Below are 18,675 nucleotides of genomic sequence, written 5' to 3'. Positions count from 1 at the left end.
TTTTACTAAGTTTAACCTTTATAGGTTATACTTATAATAATACCCTTTTGGCACTATGTATTTCTTTCCATGCAGCTGGTCAGCTGCAGTCAGCGTGCAACAAGGGTCTGGTCTCTTTCTGTCATGTAAGTGATGCTGGGGAAACAGGCAAGCCCCATAAACCAGAGCTGTTTCTTGTACTGAACTCAGTATTTTAGATGATCATTAGATCTGAAAGCTGGTATCAGCTTGTTATCTGCTTTACCTGGACTTTGTCTTCTTGACTTCCAAAGGACGCAGGTAATCTGTTTATACGCACAGTCCTGTGTGGGATAGGTGTCTCACTGATCTACATTGAGCCACATTCTACAGAAGCCTTCTGCAAAGTCAAAGGATTTATCCCCTTCTACCACAGCATCTACAAGAATAAAAGAAGATGCTAGATAAGACGATTAGAAGAGGCAAATATTCAGGGCTGTCACATCATTTGGTTCTATGAGTAAATTGTAAATGAATATAAACAGGTACTCTGAGTATGTGCTTACTTTTAAAGGTGTTCAGATGTTGTCATCTTGTCTTCAATTAAATAACTATAACAATTGCATAAATCACAAACAGCACAAATTAATAGGTGACAACTTCAGCTGAGATAGAATTGTCTTCCTGAGCTCCCTCTGTAGGCAGTGGATGTGCTCCATCATAGCAAAGTTCAAAGCAGCAACTTAGGTGCTCTGAATCACATACGAGGAGCTTCTCTTTCCTTCTCTTAGATGATGAAGTCTGAAGGACTTGTCTCCCCAGCTAAAGTTAGTCTTCGTAAAGATCCCAAAAGTGATTGACGAGTTGGAGGTTTATTAGGATTTATTTATTAGGATTCTATTAGGCATTCACCATTAAAAAGAAAAAGGCAACTGACTGCAGTAATTTTTCTATAATGTGCTACTGTTACGAAGCATAAAGCATAGGTATACTTCTCTCTGATTTAATGTAAAGTTGTCAGCATCACTGTGTTTATACTTACAGGACAATATTAAAGGGGAAAACTGAAAAAAACCTTGAATTTTTCTGTCATTTTCAAGTGTTTGAATTTTTAATTACAGCTGACTGCACATGGCTGTTTTCAAATAGCCATGCAAGGTTGTGGCACAGTCTTAACAAGATCTCTTTCTGCTTCCTGTTGCAGTGGTTACATATCATCTAACAGTGTTCTCTAGAAATATTTTGAGTGAGAGAAATTTAGTGCATATGACTGCGTGTATATATGGTACTTACGGTGACACAGGGGACAGATCCCTTCTCTGGTCATTGCAGAATGTGCAACAGGGAGAGGACAACGAGGTACTCTGACTTAAAGTACTTTAAAATTTATCCTTTGATTCATTCTTGTACTTCCTATAGATTATTTTCAAATTTATCCTTTGATTCATTCCTGTACTTCCTACAGATTATTTTCAAATCTTCCTATATACTTAAGTGATACAGTTTAAGATTGTAATACTGAATAATTTTATTTTAGTCGTTTTTAGTTATTGTGGATGGTGTTGAATTGGGAGAACTGGACAAAGTTGTTCTTTTGATCAGCAGTAAAACAGGTAAAGTACTTTCTCTGCTCTCTAAAGCCAGTGATGTGAATCACACAGCTAGCTTCCCGTTAAAGGCAATGAAATAATTGCCAGGTTTAAATCCTGTTTAATTTCCTTTGGCTATTTTTGCTAAAATGTAATAGTTTATAAAGCAAAATCCTACATTTTGACACATTTAAATCCTTGGATCTAAAAGCTATATCATCATTGCATCAATAAAGTAAAGTATTCCTTTCTATACAAGAAAGAAAATCAGAAAATTAAGATGAATAATTATATTCTGCAATTAATACGTGATTATTAGTAAGTGATCTACGAGAATAATTATAACTCATGAAAGAAACTGGTATTGTTTAATTTTCCTTCTGTGATTCAGTTATTTTCACTGTTTTCCCTACCTGTTATGTTTTATCCCTGTGACATTTGGAAGGGGATTTTACACCTTTTAGGCAATCAGCAGTTTTGTCATTGAATTTCATCAAAATAGTCATAACTTCAACATCCCTTTGCCTCATCTGTAGGATGGCTATCATTCTACTAATGGATATTCAAAGAATTAATTGTAAAGTTTTTTAAAGTCCTTTAATGAAATTTGCTATATAATTGCAAATCATTACTTACTATGTATTACAGGTCACCATTTTCAGAAAGTTTTCTAGGAAAACAAAGGTTCTGTGTTGGACATTATCTGTCTTTTTTGTTTGCCCATCTGTTGGCTGCTCATAATAACATTTTGGGCTCACCACACGATTTCAACCAAATCTGTAAAATGTGTATAGACATCAAAGACATTTGGCCAGTAAGCGTATACATACTGGTTGGCTGGTCAACTCATCCCGCACCACAGCATGGTCTGCCTCAGCTGCTGGGGGCCTCAGAGGGGGCACAGTGTGGAGCTGCAGTTACTACAGAGGGGGAGGGAAGGAAAGGGACAGCCCTGCCATGCTGCTGTTGGGGAGCAAGGCAGTTAGGTCACTAATTTTGTTTCCCACAAATTCAGTTGTGAAAGTTAACTATGGCCATCTGTCTGTCTGACAGTCATTGAATATAGCAATTACCTGCTGCCAAAGGGCACCACAGAGAGCATGACAAGCAAGATTTTTCTGGTCAGGTTCAAAAACATGATTCACAAAGGAAGGACTTGGGGGCTCGCTGGCTCTGTATGTGTTATGAAGACAGGATTGGGCAGAATTATAACACATTTCTTCCAAAGGAGTTAGATAATAAAGCACTTTAGATCAGTAAGGGTGTCTGTGTTGTAGCTAGGCTTGTTTGGACCAAGACTGAACCAAAAATCCTCAGACACAAAAGCTCTTTAGCATATGAAGTCAGATGTACCCTACAGGATTGGTCAGCCCAGGCAGACTGGTGCTGTAATGCATTTATGTGTCTTCTAATATCTGAACAAGTTTTTAAGATCATATGGTTTGAGATTGCTACCTGAAGCTTCTGACTCTCTCCATGCACTGTCAGGGCAGGTCATGAGTGCAACACAATATCCTGGAATCCCCCCCAAGAGCCTGTAGACTCCTATTGATATAATTAAAGGGACTTGAACAGTAGTAGAAGGCAACAGGATGCAGTTTGATGAACAGGGCTGAAGGGACAAATAACGGAAGAGAAGGGAAAATGAACAGTCTTCATGACTAATTAGTGGCAAGAGATTCAGGTCAGTGTTATAGACAGCATATAGCTGAACCCCCAGCAGAAAATTCAAAAAGAAATCTAAGTCAGAGAGCAATCTTTCTCAAACAGCAGAGATATACAGTAAGTTGCTGAACTTCCTTCATACCTGCCATCTAATGAGACCCTCTTTGTGCTGCATGTGGAATGGAGCTCCAACACTCTTGTCAACCAGTCACTGAGGAGAAAGCACCAGATAGGTATTTATGCTCTTTCTCCAAATACGCCCACCTGAGTCATGCTGCATATTTTCTGCATGCCTGTCCAAGGATGGTGAGGACAACACTGCTTCACTAGGACAATGAAAATGCTTGCTCCTACATTTCTAAGTTGAGGTTTAAAACAGGAACAAAATAAGGGATGTTATGATGATTCCAGGATTTTAAAGTCAATTGTTGGTATTTAAAAATAAATTAATAAGTGATGTTTTAATATAGTAGGAATGACACCATTATATCAACAACAGACTCTACCTAATTCCTTGACATGCAGCACAACATTTTCGTTATACTTTATTTTCTTCTTTGTAGACTGCAAACTGGACATTAAAAAATTACACTTGAAAGAAGCTTTAAAGGAGCATCCTATCTATGTATTTGAAGTGAATGAGTAAGTATATTATGTAAAACTAGTAATTTTTTAGTCTTTTTGTGGTATAACAGTTGAAAACACTGAGTAGGCATTGAATTAAAATAACTGTCAGTGTGGTTCAGTCAATGCATACTTTTAAACTAAGTCCATTTCTAACCGTACCGCATTCATAGAGTTTTTTGATTTAACGTATGATTATTTACTTACTACAAAAACATGCGGTTTTGTTTTTTAGAACATTTTCTGTGGATGCAAATAAGCCAGAAATACAGAGAGAAATCCCGGTATCTTTTGTTATTAGAGGAGACAAACAAAAGAATTACATAGATAACTTACGTAAAGAAGGAAGTCAAGCAAGAAATCTGACAGAGTATACTATCAAAGTATACACAGGTGACAAAAGGGGAGCAGGGACTGATGCCAATGTTCATATTATATTATTTGGAAATGAAGACAAATCTGAGGTATTTCAACTCTCTCAGTCACTGGAGCACCGAGACCCCTTTGAAAGAGGAAAAGTGAGTACATAGATTTCATAGGATGTGTCCATTTCTGAACTGGGAAAGTAAACTTTAAATCTATGCAAGATCTTTGTGGAACTTAAGGCATTTATTCTGTTTTCCACATCACTAGATAAGATACAGTCTCAGCTATCTCTGTGTTTCACCTTTTCACCAGAGTAACCAAGGGACATTTTACTTCTATCGTATCTAGCTTACTCTGTTGCTCTTCTGTTAGTCCCAAATACATCATATTGCATCTACTCACCTGCCCAGTTATGCTTTTCCTTGATCTGAAATGCACAAAATACATTGACTGTGCATGTGCATATGTGTGCAATATCCCTTGCTGTTGCACAAACTTTTAATATTGTGCTTGAGAATACAGCGGTTTCTTACATCCCATCATTTTACTTTGCCATGGAAACTGATGCTGTGGCCTCACCGAATGTATAAGGCTATAACCAGATAAAATGGAACCATGCACATCAACCTGATTCTGATATCCATCATGCTTTAGGGTGTTCAGAGACCCCTAGATACTGGTACTTATATAAGAATGCTCATTCTCTGCGTGATGTCCTAGTATTGTAGGAGAATGTTCTATTTTAATAAACATATTACTCTGGCAAAGGAATTGCTCCATTTGCTCACCACCTGTGCAATGGAGTATAATGATGGTTACCCTTATGTAGCAAGAAATAAGTATATTTTCCACATCTTTCTCCTGTGGATTTCTTGAAAGGTAATGACTGAATAATTAAAACTCCAGTTAAAATATCTTCCTTATGAGACCTACCTCATTACCTCCAGTTGTAATAAACATCATTTTACTTGCAGTTGGTCCAGGTTTCTTCAGCCAGGATGTCTGTGACTATCTTCTAAAGGTTCTTTAACTATGTATAGTCTCCCATACTGAGGAGGTTAATAATTGTTACCTATGGGCACAAGGAGCAAGTAAGAAAGTGTCTTGAGCAGTACTTCCTTTTACCTAGTACTACACAGGAGGTACCACTGCCCTTTGAAAAAGAAGAGTAGATATGCAGAAATCCTGTTAGCAATCCAGCTGTCAATGGGTAGCCAGTGATGTCAAATGCCTTATGAAAAAAGGATCTCATTTTAAAAAAATCCATAATAGGAAATAAAGTAATATTTTAAATTAAAATATATAATATTTGAGACAGATAATAGTACATGTAGTAAAAGCCTTTACCTTTTATGTTCTTTAATGTATATTTCTGTATCTTATACAGAAAACATTTTATAAGTGTATCAGTTGAGAATTCATAAGAGAGCAAAAATGTTTTTCTAGTAGATGCAAGTCAGGAAAGAGGTAGGGATTGTCTTACTATAAGTCGAAAAGTGATTTTTTCATGTTTAAACAGACCTAGTAGGAGAGGATCTATACCACAGATTTTCAGTAAGGAAAATAAACCACATCAGGTGTCAGCTACCTATTTTGAATTGGTATTACTACACTTAGTCTCAGAACTGACCTAAACAAATGTATGTTTCCAGACATCAGTGTATTATTTTTAATAATTTTATTTTAATATTGAAGGTTGATACATTCAAGATTAAGACAAAAAATTTAGGCAGCCTACAGTCAATTGAAATTGGTCATGATGGGAAAGGATTTGGTGAGTATACTGTATGTGTTCAATAGTCTTGTAAAAATCTTCTGCTTAAATATCTGCCTGACATTTGGAAAGGTTTTTTAAGTCATGCAGTTGCTACAGCTAGCTAATACAAATTTGTATACAAATGAGGTCAGTTTGACTGCTTTTGCTTACACCCCTTCTGTCACTATCACATTTTCATTGACTTTAGCTCGATTTTTTTTTTTTCTAACAAAGAAGAGATCTAATTAGCACAAACCTCAGAAGGTTTTATCATTCAAACATTGCTCAGCCAAAACTCCTATTAGATGTCTTGAAAAACAGGACTGAATTTTCAAACTGAAGGCTAAACTTTCCATGCTTTGAACAGTATCTAAGAAATGTTTGGGTAAGCTCAGGGCTCTGGTCAAAGCATGCTGTAGCTCCCTCTGACACACATATGGCTTTTCTTCTTGTGAAAGCTAAACTATGAGAACATTAGTGTGCACCAGATCTTGCCCTGATGTCAAGTTAGGATGTGGCTACAGTACATACCCACACATGACAATGGAAACTACTTCTACGTACATTGTATAAAACATAACTTCTAAAACCTGAATTAAAAAAAAAAAAAAGAAAGGAAGGAAAAAAAAATGATAGGAGACTAGGACATATAAGATTTTGAGCTTACATTTAGTGGTGCTAAAACCCCCCAGAAATATACAAATATATATTTATAAACAGAATTGGCAAGCAATGTGCAGTTTGAGTCAAAAAGGTGTGCTAGTATTGAGATATTCTAGTTGGGTCAATGTTGCTTAACCTGCCAGAAAGAAATAGGTTTAGGTTTAATAAAACCTGATTTATCTATAAATATGGCTATAAGATGGCAAGGGTTTATCCTATCTAGGATGAACCAAGCAAAATTCTGCAAATAGCAGTTCCTGTTTAGGCAAAAGTTGAACAGGTTTTTATTCTAACTACCCACTAATGTTGTATGTGTTATGGTATCAAAAACTCAAAAAGAAAAAGCAAAACCTATAGAAATACCTATAATAAATAAAATCCTTCTGTTGACTTTCATCTTATTCATGTTAGGTGCTGTACATGCACACAATTCAACTTAGAACTGATCTGGGAAAGGTACTCCACACCAGCAGACTTTTACCACTCTGAGAGTTGCACAGAAGTCTGCAGCAGTAATAGAGGTTGAACTTTTATTTCCTGGGTCCCAAACTATCAACAACATGATTATCTTTCCTCTCTGTGTCTTGATCAACATCACGCAGCTGCTAATACTGCCTTCCTAGCACAGCTGGTATGTGTTGATTCATCTTACATCCATGAATACCTTCCTTCCTCTAAATTTTTCTATGAAATTATCTCCAAGTGTCTTTTGTCACATCAGCTGTTATCCTCACAAGCATCCTCAAAAGTAAAAGCTCTTTGATATGTTTCATGTGTTTGCTAATCTTTTCCAGCTGCCTCTAGATTTCTCCATACCTGGAGATTTCAGTGAGGTCTGTTGGAGTTCTGTCAATAAAGGACGAAGCATTAAATGTTAAACTTTTCAGGAAAGCAAACATGCCTTTATATTAGTTTGTAAAGTGCCGTGTAAATTTGAGAGACTGTAAACTTTTATTGCTGATAATCTTGACTCCGAATTACAGAGATTTCATGAAAGGTCATATATTCCAAGTAGAGTCTATGATATATTAAACCATTCACAAGATTTCATTAAAGAAATTCCAAAAGTACTTCACAATATCAATAAATGACACTTGCGAATTGAAGATGAAAAATGTAGACACCTTTATGGCCTAGTTATACTTGCTAATTGTTTGAAAATGTCCATGAAAAGTGAGAAACATCATTCCGCCTTCATGTTTTATCTAAATTGGTACAATTTGCAAATATTTTTATATCACATTTTTAGCCTACTTAGAAATATTTTTATTGATTTTAGCCTACTTAGTACTTTGTCTAAATATTTGAAAACCAAAATAATTTGTTAGAATATAGTATTTTATCTCTAGGCCATGCAAAGAATACCAACAGGTTTTCAGCTACTAGTAGTATGATCCTAATTAGTTTTTAAATGTTGTCATTAAGTATTTGCATTAGCAAACATGACTAAAGATGCCAGCACAAATATTGCGTATCTATAATAAAGTTTTATTTTTAAAATCTTTATGTTTTAATATTCTATGATATAAAATTCTATGGCACAAGAATGAAGGTATTTTTCACACAGCAAAATAGGAGATTATAGCAGAATACTAAATACATTCTTAAAGCTAAAACAGATATGAGTGTTGGCCTAAATGGAGATGCTATTCTGAATCATGAGTGCTGGAGAAATATGGATATGAAAAGCATTTGGATTCACCACTTGGTTTATATAAGTATAGATACATTAATTAGAAAGGAGGAATAGAATTTCTGGTTTCTTACTGTTTAAGGGCTTGGGTTATCATTACAGAAATTACATCTACTGATAAAGTCTATCTGTTTTTACTGCTTTGGTGGACACTGAAGATCAAAACCCACCAGGAGTGTACACTGAATGCATTTCAGAATACCAGAAAGGGCAAAATGAGATTTCAAGAATGCATTCAACATTACCATGCATTCTGTTTCATTTGTCTTACTGCCTGTTCTGTTCAGTATGGAAAAATGAGTTGTAATAAAAAACTTCCTTTATATTTTCTGTCAAAAACATCAAAGACCTTCTCTGTAAAGCTGAGAGAAGTTGATAGTAATTTGCATAATCTACATTCCAGTTTTATTATCGATATTGAATACAATTGGAAGTACTGAACCACACAGTGTTTGGGAATGAAATCAGAAACCTTTCTTATGCTTTATTTGTGTTTTGGTTATGTAATATTGGCTCTTTTTTTTCCTTCTGTAGCAAGTGGCTGGTTTCTGGAAAAAGTAGAAATCATAGATACGTCTAGGAATTCAGCGTATTGCTTCAACTGTAACAGGTCAGTAGATCGCTCTGTGGTGCTGTTTTCTTTTTAACAAGGATTAGTAGTAGTCTTTTTAGTCTCTTGGTTGTTTCTCTTCTGGTTTCCTAAAACAGTAAGCATTTTTTAACCATGCTGTGTTCCTGTCAGTCCATCCCCAGTAACTTTTGAACCCTTTGGCCAATTTCAAAGTAATTTGACAGAATATTTGGAGGAAGACACTATATTTTCCCAAGTTATTAAGACTGGATGACTATGTCATTTTCAAGAGGTATCGGTATACTAATATCTTCTCTTGGCAAAGGCACTAAATTGCGTCTCTCCCTCCTACAGACTCTAATGTTGACTGGTGAACCATTACACAAGTATTGGTGCATATGTAGCTCTGACAAGCATGTCAGGGGTAGGCAAAGAGTCATGGGAGGGAATCAGAAATACAGGATGGTGGGAGGGTTGTGGAATATGGCAGTATAGATAAAGCACTGGAGAAAAAGCAGTGTGTTTTATTGAGTAAAAGCAGCATTACAATTGTTCTGTTTCAGTGTCTGCTTAGTATGGATCTAAGATTGTGCTGGTTTCATCTGGGATAGAGTTAATTTCAGCAATATTCAACAAATAGGGTCAAGATAAAAGAAACCTTTTTATACTATGTAAGAGGATAATGATCTAAATTTAGACATTTATTTGGATAAAGGGGTGCTGGAGTAAAGGGCTTCTAATGCAGAAAAAGAAAATCCAGTCTGTGTCAGACTGAAACAATACCTTTCAGAAGCTGGAAACTAAATTGAAAGGTGTATTTGGAGTGACTATTCACTACAGTATACCATTTATAGCTTAAAAAATTTCAGAATAAACAGCAGAAGCAAACACATTCATGCCTTCCTAAGTGTAAAATAGATTTTTAATACATCTGGAGAACAGACAAGTGTGAAAACTTACAAGTTCCCTATATCTAGGAAAAGGGATGTTGCCCGGTGGTCTAAAAACATAAATGGTAGCCAAGAATATTTATTTTTTTTTCTTTCCCCTAAATGTTTCTGTAAACTTGACAATTCATGGAAGCCAAATCCCAGCCAAATAAAGCAACATTTTTTGTTCTTTGATAGTTGGACTCTAAGTCATGAGAATCTGTGGCTGTTACCAACCTCAACATCAAACTTCTTCCAACAACACTTAAATTCCCTTCATTAAATTTCTTCCAAACATATGCTCAGGTACTATTTATTCTTCTAGATACCTAATTTTAGGTTAGTAGGCATGAGCAGAAGTCCTTAGACCACAATATCACCCAGGTGTGCAACACAGTCCATGATGGAATTTTCAGTTTGTGTCAGTCTGCCTCTTTTGTTTGTAAAATTTTGTTTGTAAAAAAGACCACACCAGTCAGAGGAAAATTCTTGAAAAAGATAGCTTGCAGCAAACATTTTTTCTGGAGGTTGTTCATTCCCCACCACTCCCCCGCCCCACCACCCTCAGCCCCCCACCCCCCACCCCCAGTTTTATTGAAAGTCTTATGGTAAAAACATAAAGGTATGTAAGAGACACATTTTGAGCAATAACTTGAATCACATCATTGATGTGGGGAAGTGACTGACATTATTTCACTGAGAAACCTGAAAGGAGGTCAGCATCTTTTACTAGCTCATTTAAATGCCTGTTGTCTAGCTTTCATGTCACACCTTTCCTTGGCTCTGGGACTTCCATGAGCAATTTTATCCGCCAAGATTAGCTATGTTTCAGCCTGGAACTGTTTAGCTTCAGCCATATCTCCCAGCTGTTCAACGGTGCAACTTCAGATGTGAGCTACATTAACACTATACTGGGATTCCCTCCCATACTAGCTCCTTAACAGACATCACATCAACCAGTCTGTCACAAGCTTTGCAAAAGAGTTAGAAGCTTTCTGACTTTCTTTGGAAATTAATATTTCCTCTGTGGTTCCACTTAGCATCAATCTACCTCAGCTTTGGAGCCAGGCCTATTTCCCATACAGTCAATGGTAAAAGTTCCATAGTCTCTTACAGCGCAGGGATTGGGCCCACCATGCAACTCGCTGCTTTGTGAACTAACAAGGAGCTAGGAGAAATAAACTGTCCCTGGAATGGAACACATGGACAATCACCTGCTATCCCAGAACACGTTTCCTTTCTCTAAATTATCCTGGTTTTACGCCACTGGGTGAAACAATCTACTTGTTACCTTATGACCAACAAATAAAATTAATGTATATTTCATAAATATATTTATAAAGTTAACTACACTTAAAAATTACACATATATGGACACTTAAAAAAAAAAAAAAGGCCACTATTTTCATCAGGTTGGTTACTGCTTCTGTATAAAGCAATGAGAGATCTCTCCTAGAAATCCAAAGGTGCAGAAGCAGGCTTTCACAATTTGTCTATTTGTTAAGCTTTATGTGTGCCGTGTCTATGACAGGTTTTTATGTTTTTCCCTTAAGGTGGCTTGCTGAGGATGAAAGTGATGGCTGCACCACAGTGCAACTTTATCCATAGCTGCTTGATTTCTGATTCTTTCTGCGTGTGTTGCTTCCCCAAATTCATGCTGATTTGATTTACTTGTGTTTTACAATTCTGGAGGTATTGTAATTACTGCGAAGGAATGTCAAAACAATGCATTAAAAGCATCACAGTAAATTAAACATATCTAATGTGAATAATGCCTTCCGATCCTATTAGAGATGGTCAAAAACCTTGCATGACTGAAATTTAGAAAACAGAAATTTAAAGCTGCAACATGGCTTTGTGGACTTGATCTGAGCATTTATAATGGTAGACATATGTAGTAACATAAACATTTTCATTTCAGTAATAACTTGTGGCTAAGTTAAATTTAGCTCTTGTGTCAAATCTGTCAATATTTATTAATTTGATAAATCTGTTTCAATTTCGAAGTTTATTAAAATTTAGATTTTTTCAAAAATCATTTTCCAAACAAACTGCACAACTCTTCAGCCTTACCATGTATTGCTTCCTTTTTCTGTAAGAACATAACAGAAAGTAATAAAGAACTTCTTATTCAGGAGTTCACCCTCTGTCGGTAAGCCTCCCACTGACATTTGATTGTAAAATCTTGTAGCTGAGCCAGAACCTCAGCTGAGAACCTTTAGATCCAAAGGGTCTCTTAAGAGAGGCTGTTATCAGTAACATCGCAATAGCTTACTGGCAGGCTTAGGCAGCTCCCTGCTCAGCTTGATGACTTCTGCAGTGCACATTCTTAGCCATCTAACTGGCTTTCCAGTGCTCTATGTGTGAATGCCTTTACTACGAAAAAAAGCCCAATTCCTTTTGAAAATGCACAATAAATGGAAACATTTTTAGCTCTAAATACACAAATTAATGTTTGGTTTGGTAGGCTTTGACATTGCCAGAATTGACTCAGGAAGGGTTTAGGATACAGATGAGTCTGAAATGAAGTCATGACTTGCACATCACCTGAAGTTTCATGTGTGTGATCAGAATACAAATATTGTATATAAGCTACATAGGGCATCCCTCTGTTTAAACAAAAGCTTCACGTTCAGTACCTCCAAATTTAAAATCTGTATGAAGATCTGAATTTTAGACTTGCTTTACCCTCAAGGTACTACCATGTTCTGTGGCAGTAATGTGCTTTCTATAATTAGAAGAATTAAATGAGTTTCTAATCTGTGCTGATGAAACGTTGTTTGGCTGTCTTTTTAATATGTTTAATGCTTTTTACTCACATTATTCTGTGAAATAAGGAATGTTGGCTGATATCTGCATGGCTGATGAGATTTCAGTTGTTACTTTGACAAAAGAAAACCCAAACACATATAATGAGTCTTGGCAGGTCATTTATATCTACCTTATACGTCATAAAAGGAGAGCTAATGTAAGGTGTGGATGTGATCAGAGTAAGCAACGGAATAGAGTCAGTTTCTTCTAAAAGTGCTCTTTTTGCTGACACTGCTACCACATGCACTGGAATGGATTTGAAATTGTATCCCCAGAGCACACAGTTCACTCAGTATCAGTATTCATTACACTGAATCACTTTGTTGTGATTTATTATGTGATTTGTTTCATTATTATGTCTTTCATTAATAGTTTGTAATAGTAGCTTTCTTTGATGCCGTTTCTGATTTATCAAGTGTAAATAATGCCTTCCTAATCTGTTTCTCATTACTAAGAGTGAATACCCTCCTTCTGCAGCTGCCTTCCATATTTGAAAATCATGTTCTCTACCTATAGAGTGTAGAAATCACGTTTTGGATCCACTTCCCTGGATCCAGAGCCATGTAAACACCTTGACAATTTCACTAACAGGACCACTATATCAGAAGGCTTCATTTCAAGAGTGTCATGGGTGCTTGCAGCACGTATTACCAGGGGATTATACTTTGATAAGAAAATTTGAAATACCATTAGAAACTTCTCAGGTCTTACATGGAAGACATGCCAGTTGTTAGAATATTTAGCTTCTGACTAGTGCCAAACCCAAACTTGCCTCTTCCACATGGCATACAGTGATGTCTGCTGTGTTTGGCACAGAAGTCACTTAATCTCTGTCCCTAGCAAGTGGGACAATTTTTGGAAAAAATTAATGGTCAAAGACAGAGACTTTACAGAGATGCCACCTCATGTGCACTCTGCTGTTGCTGCACAGCAAGGGTGCTGCCTTGCGTTTTTCCTCCCAGCACCCTGCCCTGCATATGGAGAGCCTGGGATGATATTGACACCACTGGTGCCTCTGCAGGGTACAGAGTTGTAGTGTGGAAAAGAGAATGCCCAGGTCAACAAGAAACCCAGGCGTCTGGCACCCATGGGAGCCTTGGAAGGAGCAGTGAGGTAACTCAAATCAGCTGGAAGATTCAAGGCTGTACTGGAGAGAAGAGTTTGCCTTCCACTGCCTCTCCCTGCTACAGCCTGTCCTTGAAGATCTGTATGAGAAGACAATGGCTAGAGGATTTTGCCACTGCTGCTGTGTTGTTGTTATTATTACTCATTATTCATATTATTCACATTACTCATATAATAATAATAAATAATGATATAAGAATAATGCTATAATAATGATATAATATTAACAACAACAATAATAATAATAATAATAATCTCGAGGCAAGAACATCTAGTTTTGCACTGCAGAGAAAGCTTGGAGCTGGGTGCTAAAATATAGACCCTGAAGACCATAACACAGACTCCTAGGCATAATAGAGTCTGAAAGTGTCCATTAAGGGTCCAGCATTAGTTAACTCTGTCTTTTTTTCCTTATCCACTTTTCCTGGTGTGCTTTTATATATATTATTATGTTGATCTAGGTGACATATTTCTGCCCATCTAAGCTTGTAAGTGTCTCAGTTTCTTTTGCTGATGACGTTAAGGATTTGAAAAAAAACAACCCATGTTCTGACTGGCTCATCGGACCATTTAATATTCTCCCAGCAACTCCAAGTACTGCCTTGCTGAAAGTCATCATACAAAAGAAAGGATTCCCTCCTCTGAAGTACGTATGAGCAGTTATATTGCATCTATCCATCCCGTAGTTTGTCAGTTGTTGAAACAAAATAAGAAAAAAGAAAGTACCAAGTGCTCCTTTGAGTTCCTTTAGAAGTCTTGGATGAATATCATCTAGTCCTGGTGGGTTAGTATTTATAAAGGTGTTTGTAAATATAAACATCCTTTGCTCACACATTAATTTAAAATGGTTCTTGGACTTCTTCTCCATGAAGAAAAGCAGCAGTCCGGAAAAGCCCATAAACTCCTCTGTACTAAGCAGTGCAAAGCAGTGTAACTTTCTGTGCTGTGGCTGAATCTTTGCTTTACAATTATTTTGCTTGGCTTGAATTCATTTAAAACAGGTGAATCAAAAAGGGGAAAGAAAATGGGACTCTTCTTCAAACTTTTGAAAATTCTTAATTACATCTTAAATACAGTGTCATAGGGCATGTTAATATCCCCTTTCCACTTAGGCATTCCATAAATGCTTTTCCCATTTATCATAAAAGGTGATGCGCTTCATTGTTGGTTGGTTTCTGCATGCACAAGGGCAGTGAAAAGGTTGTCAGCATTGTACAAAGCCTGGTTGCAAGCTTGCTTCCTGTGATGTCTTCCCACATGTCCACGCCTCCTGCTATCATTTGTTCTGTGTTCAGCTCTATCCTTGATTATATTTTTAAATACATACTATGAAACAACATGAAAGGTAACTGACATCTGTTTCTAAATAATAAATGTAATTTTAAGAAATCCAGAATTAAATCTTTCAAAAATTCTAAGAAATCATTTCTTCTTTCATACATAATACTAAAATCCATATGCTGTCATCAAAGCAGGGCTGTTCTCAGTCATTCTGTTTGCTTAAACTTGGAATTTATTCATTTATTTATTTTTCTGCTCTACACTCTATCTAGAGTGTACAGTTGAATGTATTTATATTTTTCTAATGTTTAGACATTAAAAGAAATTACAGCCCCAATTCACCATGAAATTTAAGTATGTGCCTAAAATGCAAGTATATGCCTAAACCATAAGTATATAAACAGCCCTACTAAGTTCAGTTTATAATCTACTTAAAGTTAGGTGTACATCCAAGAATCCTGTTACAATGCATCTCTTTCTTTCTAGAGCTTGTGGGGGGGGGGTGTGTGTATGCGTAGGCATTTTCGCATGAACCTTCCCATGCTACAAAAAGAGATCTAGGTGTACAAAATATAATGTTATAAAGCAAAGTAATTTCTGAAACCAGGGAACATTCCAGAGTATTCTTTGTAATTGTTAAAGTGAGCTAATATATGGAGATACTTGATTCATGCTTCTTTTCTCAATTTAAAGGCAAGTTTACAGTTTGGAAAATGTTTCTGTGTGAACCCACATGTAGGCCTATAAATAAAATATTCTCAAGCCAAAGTAAGCAAGAATAGCTGTTTACACTTGATATGTTTTAAAAATATGTAGTATTTTAAACTAATTTTCTATGCAGTGTACCAATTTACCAATGTATTTCTGGGTTTTGCTTATGTTAATTTACTGAAATGTTGGCTTAATTGAAAGGAATTGCATTCTGCTTTTGCAATTAAGTAACTCAGTTACCAGACATACAGTGACGTGTGACTGTTACGAATGAACCTATTTGGGCAAAAAGGCAATTAATTACTTTAGTGTGTAAATATTAAACATACTGCCTATATTACAACTTCCACTGACACCTGTGTGTATAGTTTAAACATGATTCTATTGAAAACATCTAAAACTTGTGAATATTTTGTAGAATAATTCTCACTTGCTGCTTCTAAAGAAATTGATTGCATGTGCATGTGTGCCTGAGGGCACTGTTTTAACATGGAAAACTAGCTGAAGTCAGATGTATGGAAGACACGGTAGTGAGACTATGTCAGAGTGAATGAGAAAACAGATATTTATCAGATTCTTCATCAGGTCACCCCAGCTTTACACCATACACATCAAGGCAGAGAGAAGCACAGTGCAGGAAAAGGCACTGGGTACCTTTTGAAGAGAAATAAAATGCATATCAGAAGGTAGTAAGAAAGGGAAGGAAGGAAGGAAGGAAGCAAGGAAGGAAGGGAGGGAGGAAGGGAGGAAGGGAGGAAGGGAGGAAGCTAGCAGATTCACCAGATCTTTTGGAAGAAGTCACCAGAGAACTTGCAGCTTAGGACTTCATTTATTTCTAAGGGGCGGCTGCTCAGGAGCTCTGCTCAGCAGGAGAGACTGGTCTGTGGCAAGCCCTGCCAGGACAGCAGGGTTCTGCACAGCTCCTTTAGGATGCCAAACTGGTCCCCAGAAGACTGACTATGGTAAGGAAGGCAGGCTTTTGTGCCAAAATACTGTCATAGGGTGTCAAATCCAGGTACAATAAACTCATTCTAATGCTTCAGTTACTCTGAGCTAGAAGAAAATGCAGAAACCTGAAGCACCAATCTACAATTGTCAAAAGTATTGCCAAACAAAAAAAAAATAGATTTGGAATGAATGTACGCAAACATCGATTAGACCTGTAGAGTGTAATGATATTCTAATGGCAAAAGGAGAGAACTACAACCAAGAGCTTGAGTGTGTTTTGATAGGGCAGTCTATGCAATATAGCTAAAGAAGACTGGGAAAAACGTCATTGTTAGGGACCTGAAGAAATAAAAATACTTTAAAGATAAGAGCATTGGAACACAGAAGTGTATTTCCTGGACATTTAGGTTTGAGTTGATAACAGTTTACAATGAAAAAAAAACAGAAAGCAAAAATAAAAGTATTCCTAAAGTAGACAAAGAAGCTATGATATTGTAAGGCGGGGGGTGGGGTGGCGTGTGGGGGAGTGGGGAGAGAAACAGGAGCTGTAATTCAGAACAAAGCAAAACCAGTACTTGTGATAACCATAAAAATGTTTTCTTTACAGAAAGATGGAGAAAAAGGAAGTAAAGAATAAAATCTCCTTCAGAGAAAAATTAGCTTTTCATGAGAAATGAATGTGTCTGTATTTGGTTTATGAAAAATGTATTGATGTCCGTGATTGCATTTTTGCTCTTCAATTGTATTTTGTAATTAATTTCTGAGGTTTAGTAACAATATTGGCTTGCTGAATGCATGCTGGTTTGTACACAGTGTGTACAACCTCTTCTGGCCCCACAGCTCCACAGAAGGTATGCCAGCCTAACAGAGAGAAAATTTGGTTCTGTTTCTTGGAAGCCATTTCTTCATCACTTAAATATTATTTGGGATCCTTCCATTCGTTATCTTGTAAGTCACAAAACAAAACAGAAGACATTCCTCTGGAAGTATCCAACAGCCTTCAATTTAAGTTCAAATGTTCATCTTTTGCACTGCCTTCATTTAACAGACAGATATTGTTAATACAAAAATCAGTGGGAATGAATATTCTTCCCCTCACAAATGCAACAGTAGTTGAATGCTAGAACAGCAAACCACGCCAACCAACCAAAAGAGACAAAACAGAGGAGAGGAAAGGACAGAAATGAGACAAAACAGAAAAATACAGGAAAGAAAGTGTAAAACGCCTCATCACAACAAAACATCTGACAAACTGAACACCTTTCAGATTTACAGGTCTGATCTAAAGCCTGCTGTCGTGAACTGGAGTCTTCCAGGGTGATGGCTCAATACCTTTGGTCCAACTCTGCCCCTGAGTGAAGTGGCTGAGGGTAAATATACCAGAAAATTTGTCCCATATCTGGGGCAGGGAGGGGAGGATGTAGGGACACTTGGCCCCAGCAGTTATCTCCTCCAAGCTGACTAATGCGGTACCCTCAAGCAGGCTACCATGACCTCTGAGGATGATGTACAGCTAGACCGACACCATTTATGTTCTTAACTATCTACTGCATAGCTCAGAGGTACCTTCTGCCCTTTTAGTATGTCGGACCCTGATCTCTCCATTTTATTCCCTCCATCTTCAACCTGACATTTTACAGTCACCCTCCTACACCAGCCCCAGCATCTTAGGTTAGGATTTTGGCTCTAGGAGCACAGTTGTTCCCCACCATCACTTGTGTATCACACTATAACCTCCACTACAAATTTGTAGCATCTTTTAGACCTGCGTATGCCAAACAGATTCAATTGAAGTAACTTAAAGTGCACACTAAAGATGTAACTATAAATAGAATAATATGGGAAACTTGTTGGTATATATAAACCACCAACTTGCAGATAAATTAGCTTCATTATTAAAGCACCTTCTCTGCTGACAAGGTAATCTTAAGTGAATCTATTGTGTTATATATAGGTGCTGACTGAATTATTAAAAGATACTTTAA

General features: G+C 36.8%; 1 protein-coding gene across 1 annotated transcript in view; it reads left to right on the top strand.

The window, feature by feature from the left end:
• The window catches only part of RP1 (RP1 axonemal microtubule associated), a 186,624-nt gene extending 174,204 nt beyond the window's left edge, over positions 1–12,420 (top strand). The window contains 8 exon segments of the mRNA XM_037381809.1: positions 1,163–1,317; positions 1,496–1,571; positions 3,776–3,854; positions 4,072–4,354; positions 5,898–5,936; positions 5,938–5,976; positions 8,849–8,924; positions 11,368–12,420. Coding sequence (XP_037237706.1) covers positions 1,163–1,317; positions 1,496–1,571; positions 3,776–3,854; positions 4,072–4,354; positions 5,898–5,936; positions 5,938–5,976; positions 8,849–8,875 — 698 coding nt within the window. The 3' untranslated portion in view covers positions 8,876–8,924; positions 11,368–12,420.
• Positions 12,421–18,675: the final 6,255 nt, after the last annotated feature.

Source organism: Falco rusticolus, chromosome 3 (assembly GCF_015220075.1).
Source record: "Falco rusticolus isolate bFalRus1 chromosome 3, bFalRus1.pri, whole genome shotgun sequence".
Classification (NCBI taxonomy): domain Eukaryota; kingdom Metazoa; phylum Chordata; class Aves; order Falconiformes; family Falconidae; genus Falco; species Falco rusticolus.
This window is presented reverse-complemented; position numbering and strand designations above follow the sequence as displayed.